General features: G+C 39.4%; 1 protein-coding gene across 5 annotated transcripts in view; it reads left to right on the top strand.

Annotated features, from left to right (window-relative positions):
* Positions 1–12,882, top strand: part of HELZ (helicase with zinc finger) — a 160,226-nt gene that overhangs the window by 115,437 nt on the left and 31,907 nt on the right. For all 5 annotated transcript variants that reach the window (XM_047759040.1, XM_047759041.1, XM_047759043.1 and 2 more), the window contains 4 exons: positions 5,852–5,931; positions 10,235–10,805; positions 11,196–11,436; positions 12,242–12,758. In XM_047759040.1, the coding sequence (XP_047614996.1) occupies positions 5,852–5,931; positions 10,235–10,805; positions 11,196–11,436; positions 12,242–12,758 (1,409 nt within the window). The remainder of the gene's footprint in view (positions 1–5,851; positions 5,932–10,234; positions 10,806–11,195; positions 11,437–12,241; positions 12,759–12,882) is intronic.

The following is a 12,882-nucleotide window of genomic DNA, read 5'->3' as shown; positions in this document are numbered from 1 at the left end:
ACCACAGTGGAAACTATATTTTTTAAAGTCAGGTTTATCGAGGTATAGTTTTTATGCAGTAAAATTCACCCTTAGGATGTATAGTTTGATGTGTTTTGACAAATAGACGGAGTTGTTACTCACCACCAATATCAAGATATTAGGTATTTATATTACCTCAAAAAGTTCCCTTTGCAGTCAGCCTCCTCCTCCAACCTCCAAGCCCAGGCAGCTACTAATCTGACTTTTGCCCCTATACTTTTGTCTTTAGTTTGTCGTATAAATGGAATCATAGTGCCTGGCTTTATACACTTAGCTTAATACTTTTGAGGTTTACTCATGTTGTCCGTGTCAGTAGTTTATTCCTTTTCACTGTTGATTAGTATTCCCGTATATGGGTGAACCACAGTGTTTTTATCTACCATCAACTGATGGATACTTTAATTATTTCTAATTTTTGGCTTTATGAGTAAAGCTGCTATGAACATATGTGTTGAACATATTTGCATTTCTTTGTTAAATACCTAGGAGTGAGATTTCTGAGCGTATTTGTTGACTTTAAAAGAAACTGCTGTACTGTGTTCCAAAGTGACCAAACTATTTTTCATTTCTACTGGTAATGTGAGAGATTTCCGGTTGCTTCACATTCTCATTAGCACTTGGTATTGTTAGTCTTTTTAATTTTACCTTTGCTTGTGGATATCTGATAGTATCTGACAGCAGTATTAATTTTCATGTTCCTAATGACTAATGACTTTGAATATCTTTTGGTTGGACTCATTTGCCCTCTATATATCTTTGATGAAGTGTCTATTTATACCTTTTGTCTCCCTTTTTATTGATTTGTCTGTCTTACTAAGTTACAATCATTCTTTATACATATTGGATATAAATATTTAATTAGATATATGTTTTGAGAATGTTTTTTCCCAGGGTATGGCTTGCCTTTTCATTTTCATAACAGTATGTTTCAGAGAATAGTAGAAGTTCCCATTTTTGATGAAGTCCAGTTTATCTATTCTTTTCTTCTATGGGTCATGTTTTCGGTATTATGTCTAAAATTTTTTTGCTGCCTAATTCAAGATCACAAAGATCTTCTATGTTTTTTCTAAAAGTTTCACAGTTTTAGCTCTTGCATCAGGCCCACTTTGAGTTAATTTTTTTATATGGTGTCAGGTAAGAATTTATGGGGTTTTTTTTGTTGTTTTGTTTTGTTTTGTTTCTGCATATGTATATGTATATATATTCAGTTGTTCTAACACCATTTGTTGAAAACACTCCTTCCTCCATTAAACTAACTTGGTGCCTTTGCTGCAGATCAGTTTACCTCATATGTGAAGCCTCTATTCTGCTCTGTTGATGCCTATTTTGTTTATGCCAAATATGCTGTCTTGATGACTAGAGCTTTACAAAAGCCTTGAAATCAAGTAGTATGAGTCCTCCAACTGTGTGTTGTTTTTTTTTTTTTTTTCCCAAAATTGTCTATTCCAGGTTGTTTGTATTTTCACATACATTTTAGAATCAGCTTGTCAGTTTCTACAGAAAAGCCTGCTGGGATTTTGATTGGAATTTTATTAACTCTGTAGGGCAATTTGGGGGAGACTTGACGTCTTAGCAGTATTGAGTTTTTTGATACATGAGCAGGGTTTCTCTGTCAGGTTTTACTTTCAGCCTTTAAAAAAAAGTTTTCAAAAATACACCTCTTGCACATATTTCAAGGTGGAGGCTTATGTTATTATAGATATTTTAGTGTTATAACTTTCTTCCTTAATAGTGCATCCCACAAAATCTCCACGTTGTGTTTTCGTTTCATTCAGTTCCGTACACTTTCTATTTTCTCTTGAAATTAGATCCATAGATTATTTTAGTAAGAGGACTTTTAGTTTCCAGTTATTGGGGATTTTCTAAGAATTTTTATGTTACTGATTTCTGTTTAAATTCCACTGTGGTAAGGGAACATGTCTTGAATCCTTTTGAATTTATTGAGATTTGTTTTATAGTCCAAGATGTGGCCTCTCTTTGTATATGTTCCATATGCACTTGAGAAGAATGTAGTGCTCTAGTGCTCTAGGTCAAGTTAGTTGTTAAAATTGTTCAAGTCTACTCTGTCTTTGCTGATTTTCTGTCTACTTTTTAAAAAGTGAATATTGAGTTCCCTGGTGGCACAGTGGGTTAAGGTTCTGGCATTGTCACTGCTGTGGCTTGGACTGCAGCTGTGGCACGGGTCCAATCCCTGGCCCGGGAACTTCTGTATGCCGTGTGCAAAGAAAGAAAGAAAATTGAAAGAGGAATATTGAAATCTCTAAATATAATTGGAACTTATCTATTTTTCCTTTAAGTTTTGTTTAATGATTTTTGAAGTTCTTATATTAGGTGCATAAACATTTAAGATTATATACTCTCGATTAATTAATCATTATGGAATGACTACCTCTGGTTAATATTCTTTGAGATTTATTTTGCTTAATATCAGTGTAGCCATTTTAGCTTTCTTTTGGCTAGTGATAGCACGGAATTTTTTTTTTTTAACATTTACTTTTTTTTTTTTTTTTTGGTCTTTTTAGGGCCGTACCTGCGGCATGTGGAGGTTACCAGGCTAGGGGTTGAATCAGAGCTGTAGCCACTGGCCTACGCCACAGTCAGAGCAACGCTGGATCTGAGCCACATCTGTGACCTATACCACAGCTCATGGCAATGCTGGATTCTTAACCCACTGAGCAAGGCCAGGGATTGAACCCACGTTCTCATGGATGTTAGTCAAGGTTCATTAGTTGCTGAGCCATGACAGGAACTCCAGCATTTACTTTTAATCTGTCTATGTCTTTATATTCAGAGTGCATTTCTACAAATGAACCTGTGTACAGAACAGAAAGAGACCCGCAGACATGGAGAACAGACTCTTTGCCCGTGGAGAGGGGGGAGGGAGTGGGATGGATTGAGAATTTGGGGTTAGTAGATGCAACCTATTACATTTAGAATGGATGGGCAGTGAGGTCCTACTGTACAGCACAGGGAACTGTGTCCAGTCTCTTGGGACAGAACGTGATGGTGGATGATGAGAGAAAAAGAACGTGTGTATGTGTGTATGTAGCCACATACGCACATACATATATATGACTGGGTCGCTTTGCTGTAGGGCAGAGATTGGCACAACATTGTAAATCAGCTATACTTTAATTTAAAAAATACGAAAAAAAAAAAAAAACCTCATTGATCAAAGTGCATTTCTTTTAGCTAGCATATGGTCCCTTTTTGATGTTTTAAAAAGAAATCCAGAGTGACAATCTCTGCCTTTTAACTGGGGTGTTTAAACCACTGATACTTGATATGATTATTGATATGGTTACTTTATCAGCTTCCTGTCTGTTTTAAATTGGTCCAATATGTTTTTGTTCCCCTTTTCCTTTTATTTTGCATTCCTTTGTATTATATTTTTTATTCCATTTTACCTACTTTGTTGGCTTATTAGCTATAACCTTGTTTATTGTTTTAGTGTTTGCTTTAAGGTTTATAGTAGATGTCTTTAACCTACCATGGTTTACTTTCCAGTTTGTCTTATCACCTCATGTACAGTGAAAGAACTTTACAGTATTTAAATTTTTCCTCTTCTGGCCTTTATGTATTGTTATCATGAATTTTACTTTTAAGCCCCAACAGCATTTATTTTTGTTTAGACAGCCAAGTGTCTTTCTAAAGAGTTGTTTTTTTTTTTTTTTTGTCTTTTTGCCATTTCTTGGGCCGCTCCCGCGGCATATGGACGTTCCCAGGCTAGGGGTCAAATCAGAGCTGTAGCCACAGCAACTGTAGCCAGCAACTGTAGCAAGCTGTAGCCACAGCAACGCTGGATCCGAGCCGCGTCTGCAACCTACACCAGAGCTCACGGCAACGCTGGATCCTTAACCCACTGAGCAAGGCCAGGGATCAAACCCCCAACCTCATGGTTCCTAGTTGGATTTGTTAACCACTGCACCACAACAGGAACTCCTAAAGAGTTTTAAATAATAAGAAAAGTAATCCTTTGTATCTATCCATGTAGTTAGCATTTCTGGTAGTCTTTATTTCTTTCTGTATATTTATGTTTACATTTGGATGATTTTCCTTCTGCCTGAAGAACTTCTTTTAACGTTCCTTGTAGAGCAGGTCTGCTGGTGATGAATTCTTCCAGCATTTATATGTCTAAAAATGATTTCATTTCACCATCATTTTTGGAAGGTATTTTTCAGGATAGAGAATTATTGGCTGATAGTTTTGATCTTTCAGTATTTTAGGTGTTACTCTGCTGTTTTCTTGCTTGCGTTGTTTCTAGTGAGAAATCGCATGACATACCTTATCTTTGTTTTTCTGCACATAGCATGTCTTTTTTTCTCTACTTTTAAGAATTTCTGTTTATACTGGTTTTAGTAATTTGATTGTTATAAAATAATATTCCTTGGCATAATTTATGCTTCTTGTGTTTGGGGTTTGTTGAGCTTCTTGGATCTATGTGTTTACAGTTTTATCAAATTTGGAAATTTTTGACCTTTAGTCCTTCAGAAATTAGTTCTGTCTCACCTCTCTTTTCTCTTCTTCAGAAATTCCAACTACTCACATATAGGCTTCTTAAAGTTTCCCCACAGTTCGTGGCCACTCTTCATTTTTTTAGAAATTCTTTTTCCTTTTTGAGTTTTAGCTTGCATAGTTTCTATTGCTATACCTTCAAGTTCACTAAGTTTTTGTTCTGCACAACATCCATTCATGTCAAATATTGTAGTTTTCATTTCTTTAAGCTTAATAGTAGGGCTATTTTGGCATGAAAATTCACTATGCAGAGTTCCAGTGGCATTCTTAAAAGAATACTTTCAAGGAAGGACCTAAATCAGGGATTCTTTCAAGGAATTAAAAATACCCAGCAGTTAGTTCTTGTAGATTAAAAAAGCCTTTCACATGTGCGAATTAGCATCATTTATGTTGTGTGTTTTTTAGGTTTTAAAAGTTATAGTTGGGGGGTTCCCGTCGTGGCGTGGTGGTTGGCGGGTCCGACTGGGGGCCGTGGGGTTGCGGGTTCGGTCCCTGCCCTTGCTCGGTGGGTTGACGGTCCGGCGTTGCCGTGGGCTGTGGTGTGGGTTGCGGGCGCGGCTCGGATCCCGTGTTGCTGTGGCTCTGGCGTGGGCCGGTGGCTGCGGCTCCGGTTCGGCCCCTAGCCTGGGAGCCTCTGTGTGCCGCGGGAGCGGCCCAGGAAATAGCAACAACAACAACAAAAAAGACCAAAAAAAAAAAAAGTTATAGTTGATTTACAGTGTTGTTCCAATTTCTACAGTATAGCCAAGTGACACAGTCATACGTATGTATGTTATGATTTTTAACCTTAATATTGCTACCTTTACTGTTTATTATCCACTTAAATTTAGCTTGATATTTATTGCTTTTAAAAGTATAACTGCATTCTTTTCAGAGTATCTTTATTTAGATTCCTTTACCAAATTGTATTTATGCATTATTTGGATTTTTACTTAATTGAATTTGTAAATGGCCAAAGTATCAAGCTTTTATAAATAGGCAAAATGTCAAGACATTTTCTATGATCAGTTTAAGAAAATGAGGTTGTAAATTCCTGGAGAGTGGGTAGTTAGTTATCTTTGGAATTATTTGATGTTTTAAGGTTATTACCCTATTACATTTTTGCCATCAGAGAGATTTGCTTCATTTATAAATTTTCTTTCTTGCAGAGAAACTGTAATGCTGAAAATTTAAGAACAAAATCCTAGCAGTATTAATAAATCAATAGAGTGAAGAGTGTTTAAAATATTCTGCTTTTTTGTGTAATATGGGATAGTCATTAGAATTGTAACATCTACTGACAACAATTTATAAGAATTTTAAAATATTTTCTTAGGTAAAAGTGATACAAATAATCCTGGACCTGAAATTAATAAGATTCGAACACCAGAGAAAAAGCCTACAGAATCAAAACAGGTACGCTGCTTACATTTAATGAATGCATTGTTCTAATGGATTTAGTTTTCTTGATGTTTTAAAGAAAACTGTCTCTGTTTTATGTATGTCTTTTACGTTTGTGGTTCACGAGGATCTGGAGGATCACGTTGCACTCTCGCTCTCTACTTTTTCTTTGGCTCCTTTATTTTATTACCAGAGAACTTTTCTCAAACTATGTTATTCAGTGATAGACTCAAATTTAGAGACTTCCTATGATATAGTAGTAAATGAAGATACAGCTGTAGACGTGTCATTGAAAATTATCTCAGAGGGGGAAGAATTGTTACGGTGAAGAAGGAAAACTTGATATCTTCGGGTCCCTCGCCTTGTTCTCTCTTCACACCTCTGTGTAAATCCTGACCTCTTAATCCATTTGTTGATCTCCTTTCTCTGCTTCTGTGCTTGTGAATCAGGTTGGGGGAATCAAAGGAGTCATTGAATTAGTGCCACTGGAAATTGATGTTTTCTAATCTCAGGAGACCTGTGGGCCTCCTCCTCATTTCTTTTTAATTGTATATTGCCCAGTATTCTTAGCAGCACTTCTGATACCTGCTCAGAAAGGTAATTTCCACTTTCTATTATTCTTATGGTCAGGAGATGACCTTGCCTTAGAGTTACATCATCACGATTTCACCCTATTAACTCAAAACTTTAGACTTCACACTTTTTCTGTGTCTTTTTTTTTTTAATTCTTTTTGTCTTTTTACCATTTCTTGGGCCCCTTCCTGTGGCATATGGAGGTTCCCAGGCTAGGGGTCGAATTGGAGCTGCAGCCACTGGCCTATGCCAGAGCCACAGCAACGTGGGATCCGAGCCGCGTCTGCAACCTACACCACAGCTCACGGCAACGCCGGATCGTTAACCCACTGAGCAAGGCCAGGGATCGAACCCGCACCCTCATGGTTCCTAGTCAGATTCACTAACCAACGAGCCACGACGGGAACTCCTTTCTGTCTCTTTGAACTGCCTTACTTACCACCAGATTTAGAGGAAGACATGCCATTAAGGCTAATCTCTCTCCTCTTCTGGTTGCCTCTCAGACTTTGTCCCTTCTCCTCATTTATCTTTAGATTCTTTCCAGCTACTGTTTCTTCCTCCTCAGCCTGTAAGTTGATTGATAGACTGTTTATCTGTTTTAATTTGGGGGGGGGCATGCCTGCAGGATGGGGACATTTCCAGGCCAGGTATCAAACTGCACCTAAGCGGTGACCTGAGCCACTGCAGTGACTGTGCTGGATCCTTACGCCACACTGTCATAAGGGAACTCTGGTAGACTGTTTTTGAAAATACTCTTTTTGTAGCCTTTATCTCCTTTATAAAGCTACTACTAATTTCTCATTTTCCCCCATCTCTTATTTGTCCCTTAGCCAACAAAGTCCCTTGACATTTCACTGAAGCTATTGAGCTCAAAGTGACCAAATCTTATGAACACACTTTACTTGTAGCCTTACTTGACTTTTCTTTGGTATTTGGCACTGTTTTCTCCTTTTCTCATTGACCATCTTGTTTTTTTGGTTTCTTTGACACGCATTTCTGCTTTTCAGAACTGTCTCTAACATGACCTTCTGTGTCTTTTATAAGTTCCTGTCCCTCCCACCCCAGTCTGTCCCTAGCCCTTAAGTTGGGGTCTCCCAGGATTCTGTCACTCTTGACATTCTGTTTCTTACCATAAACTAGTCCAGTTCCACAGTTTTCAATACCTGCTTTGTGATGGTAACTTCCAAATCTATCTCCAGCCTTAGCTTTGCTTTAAGCAACGTTCCCTATATTCAGTTGCTTATGTCTCGTAAGCAGCTCTGACCCACAGTTTGTATAACTGGGAGGACCCACTAGAAGAGCTGCAGTGCAAAGAACTTGCTGATAGAGTACAAGGGGAGCAGCAGTCAGTAGATGCCTGTATGTTTGGGAAGCAGAAGAGAGAAAAGAGGTGGCGAGTTAGGATGATGCATCAGCAGAGGCAGCGTAGGACAAAACCAACCACAAGTCCTAGGTGTTATCAGAGCAGCTGAAGCCAGGATAGCCAAGTGTCTCTCATGGCCTTGTTTTAAAATATTTGTTGTGGTCTTTTCCTGCTGGGGGACTAGGCAACTTGATAGACATGTTTCATTTTGTTTCCCACCCCAATGCTTTGTGCTGGGGCCTCGGGGGGGAAATGTCCTAGCTTTCCTAGACTTAGTATCAAGAGGAAAGTGATGGAGTATTATCCAGTTCTGATAATATGAGAGTCAGACTCCTTCAGACCACAATCCTCTATCCTGCTTCGCTCTTGTAGTATCATAGAGTAGCACAGTCTTGATCTAAATTTCTGTGACACTGGCCTTGCTTCTTGTCCATGTCAAAGTCAGAAGTGAGGAAGGCAATTAAAACATCAGCTTATCCACAAACAACCTTGATGTCTAATCATGATCTCCCTCATGCGATCAGAAAATGCCTGTCAACAGTGTCTTTTGGAAAAAGGCATATCCTAGCTGAATGTAGCTTCAGTCATTAAAAAGATGAAGATTTATGGGGGAAAACGTTTGTTTATGAAGAGCCTTAATCAGGTTCTGAGACATTTAAGAGCAGGCACTACAGCTGCTTGGGAAGACTGGGACAGAGTTGTCATCCTTCTCATTTCATTTTCCCGACGATTTGTATACACCTAGTGATCTTCAGGACCTTATTGGCCAAATTTAATGTTGGTCCATTTGAGCTGGTGATTAGTGACGGGAATGTACTCAGGGTATGATTGACACATCACAGCCATTTGTTGCAATAGTTTGGCTTCCAGGTGTAACCCAGCTTCAGTTCAGGAATAAGCTTCTTATTCTGTCTTCTTGGGAGTGGTCAGTTCCATGTCTAACTTGAGAGGTTTCATGAGGCCAGTACAATCCTTAATGACTCTTGACATTGAAACTGGTAAGGAAATACCAAAGCAGCTCCTGGAGTGTTTTGACAAAGATGGAAAAGAAAAATTGCCTCTTTCCACCTAATATTTCATTTCTTACATTGTCATCATTTATGATCAAACTTCGGAAGGATGGAAGCATTCCCTAGCTTACGAACCTTTGGTAGCTTGCCACAGTTACAGGAATAAAAAGTGTTTATACTCAGTATTGAATCATTCAGGGTCTTGTGTAATTGGGCTCTTACAGTTTCCTCTGATGTCAAGAAGGGGAAAATTAACATGAACAAGTCAAGTTGTAGCTCTTTGTACACAAAACTACTCATCTCCTCAAATCTGCCATACTTTTTCTCCTCTCTCAACATATAAGCTGTTACCTTTATCTAGAGTGTCCTTCCCTCACTGGAAAATTCCAGCTTTTTGTGCAAAATTCAGCTTAAGTGCCGTCTCTCTGAAGTCAACTTTAATTTTCTCAGGCGCCAGAATCTCATATCAGATCCTCTTACAGCTCCTCTAATTTTATGTTTACATGTTGGTATCCTCTACTGGACTCTAAGCCAGAGCTTAGCAAACTTCTGCTGCAGAAGGCCAGATAGTTAATTTTCAGGCCTTGTGGTCCATATGGTTTCTGTTGCAATCACTCAGCTCTTCCAGTGTAGCAAGAAATCAGCCAGCCACAGACAATACATGAATGAATGAATGTGGCTGTGTTCCAATAAAACTTTATTTGCAATAATCTGATTGGCTGGAAATGGCCCCGGGCGCCATAGTTTGCCAACCCCTGTTCTGCTCTCTTGAAGGTTCAGACTGAGCATTCTGGAGGGTTCAGATTGAGTCTTCTCATTGCTTTTTTAATCCCCAGCACCAGGCACAATATCCTTGGTAGGCTTTCAGTAAGTGTTTGTTGAAGGAATAAGGGCAAAAATTGACAACCAAAATGGTATACAAAGGTGATAAAGTACTTTTTTGTGTTCAGAGTTGTTTAAATTGAGACGCTTTTTTTGTATATTAATGTAGATATGTTTGGAAAAAAAGACATATAAAAACAAAAAAGTCAGGAGGAAAGAACACATTTTAGTGATTTATATCAGAAGGAAATAAATGATTATCTTTCCAAGGAAGAAAGTGTGAAATTAAAAAATGTTTTAAGAGAAATTAAAGTGGATATGCTAATGAAATAGCAGTTATCTCTTCTTATGACTCAGATTTAAATGCTGTTTCTTTTCTGTTTCCTCTTTCCTAATTTAAATATTCCATCTGATTGTCAGAAAGTAATTGATGGGGCACCTAGTGCTCTGTGGATTACCGATAAGAATAGATCATATCCTCTGTGGAAGAGGGTGGCGAGCCACAGGACTTGGGTCTTCCACAGTTAAAAGAGAGGTCTTCTTTTTTCAGATTGATCTGGAATCACATCCACAGAACAGAAGTCCTGAATCACGTCCTGGTGTTGTTTATCCCAATACCAAATTTCATCGCAAAGATAATCTCAACCCAAGACACATAAATCTTCCTCTTCCTGCTCCCCCTGCACAGTATGCAATCCCCAGTCGTCATTTTCATCCCCTTCCCCAGCTACCAAGACCACCATTTCCAATCCCACAGCAGCACGCCTTGTTAAATCAGCAGCAGAATAATTTGCCTGAACAACCAAATCAAATGCCACCCCAGCCAAATCAGGTAGTCCAGCAGCAGAATCCGCTGAACCAGCTGACTCAGCAGCCACCTCCTCAGCTCTCTCCTGCCTATCAGGCCAGCCCCAACAGCGCTTTTTTTAATAATGCAGTTTCTCATCGACCCCAGTCCCCTCCTGCGGAGCCTGGGGTTCCTGAGCAGCAGCCCCCTCCCATGCTGCAGGAGGGCCACAGTCCTCTGCGAGCCATCGCGCAGCCCGGCCCCCTTCTTCCTTCACACCTGAATAACTTCACTGATGAGAACCCCCCAGGATTGCCTATAGGGGAGGCTTTAGGTAAGTTCTGTCTTTGCTGGATGTAACACATTCAGAGATTATTTACTTAAATGACATGTACAATATCATGTTAATTTGGGTCAGGATTGATTCATTTTTTGAAACAATGCCAGCAAAAAATCAATCAGTATAATAGAATCTAGTTGCAAATGCTGTATAATACTGAGCCTCTAGTTGGTGTCAGGTTACGTCATAATGAAGCTAAGGAAAAATCTTTATCATCATTACTATAACTTTAGTTACTGGCAGACTGAGAAAACCTTTGCATGCTCCAATACTCAAATTGTAGCCATTTCTTTGTGGAGAAAATCTGGTTGTAGAAACTCTTGAAAAAATTGACTTGAAACCCCAAATGCTGAAAACTTAAGCTTCTCACAAATGTTCTTGCAGATCGCATGCATGGCAGTGTAGCTCTGGAAACATTAAGGCAGCAGCAAGTACGGTTACAGCAGTGGAATGAGCATCATGCCTATCTCAGTCAGGGCAGCATTCCTTACCCACACCATCACCACCCTCATCCTCACCTCCAGCATCTTCCCCAGCCTCCCCTTGGGTTACATCAGCCACCAGTGAGAGCAGACTGGAAGCTCCCCAGCAGTGCCGAAGAGGAAGCGGAAACAACAGACTCGAGGTGTGTCAGCAGGCGAAAACCAGTCTCTGAAACATGACTCCCTGAACTGCTTTCCTTCTTGGATGCGGTCCTTTTAGCCCCAAATTGAAATGTTGTCCCAGAGAAACTGGATGCCAGCCTTCTAGGCACATGCTACACAGTTCTGTTGATTGACTCTAAGATATAGAGCATCCATTTAGAAGTAACTCTTGTGTAAGTCTAGACATGGATGATCTGCCTTGGATTGTAAGTTAATGTGACTCCTTGCTTCGTAGTCTCTTCTGAAAGAGAATTTGATACCATCACTGTGGGCGTTTTTTCATATTCAGTTGTAATGCAAAGAATGAATGAGGATGGAATTAAATTAGTGGTTAAAAGTTAAAAATTATAAATCTATCAACATTTTTTTTTGCTAGTAGCACAAACTTCTACCTTCTTTTAAGTACAGATGTGTGAGTGTTCAGTCCTCATTTTAAACTTGTTTTTATGGTATATCATGTGAATGCAGGGAAGTGTTTCCTAGTCACTTCTGAGTAAGGTCTGCCACTATGGCGACCTTTTATAACTGCCAGTAACCAAAGGCCCTTAAAGACAAGGACAAGCTGTTTTTAATAGCAAGAAAAAAGAAAGAAATCAGATACTTGCATATATTTAGTGTCTTCAGTTCAGCATCTATGAGTGTTAATGCTTACTCTTGAGACGAATTAGTGCTAGTTCTGGTTAAGGGTTAGGCTTTTGTTTGTGAAGACTGCACGTGTGGTTGACTGAGATCTTCTTAATGTGATGGGGTTTTCTTTGTTTTCTCCTCTTCATAATCCTTATGTAGGTTTCAAGATTTAATCAGAGAACTGTCTAATCGTGATCAAAGTGAAACACGGGAACTAGCTGAAATGCCACCACCTCAATCAAGGCTTTTGCAATATAGACAAATTCAAACTAGGAGCCCACCAGCAGTCCCATCACCCCCATCCAGTACAGACCACAGTTCCCACTTTTCTAACTTTAATGACAGCAGCAGAGACGTTGAAGTAGCCAACAACCCAGCATTTCCTCAGCGCCTACCACCCCAGATGTTCAGCTCGCCTTTCTCGTTGCCATCCGAACACCTCGCCCCTCCTCCCTTGAAATACCTGGCACCTGATGGAGCATGGACTTTTGCTAACCTACAACAGAATCACCTAATGGGGCCGGGTTTTCCCTACGGCCTACCTCCATTGCCTCACAGGCCACCGCAAAACCCTTTTGTACAAATACAGAATCATCAACATGCTATTGGTCAAGAGCCATTTCACCCATTGTCATCTCGAACAGTATCATCTTCTTCGCTCCCTAGCTTAGAAGAGGTAAATGTCTTTCTTTTCCTTTTTCTTTTCAGGATTAGTTGATTGTGAAAAATACCAGTTTTTATTGGTTTGACGGTGACAGTGGACAGATCTTATTGAATTTAATAGTCTTGTAAAGATAATC

This window comes from Phacochoerus africanus, chromosome 14 (genome assembly GCF_016906955.1).
Source record: "Phacochoerus africanus isolate WHEZ1 chromosome 14, ROS_Pafr_v1, whole genome shotgun sequence".
NCBI lineage: Eukaryota > Metazoa > Chordata > Mammalia > Artiodactyla > Suidae > Phacochoerus > Phacochoerus africanus.
The sequence above is the reverse complement of the archived record's forward strand: the minus strand, read 5'-3'. Positions and strand labels throughout refer to the sequence as shown.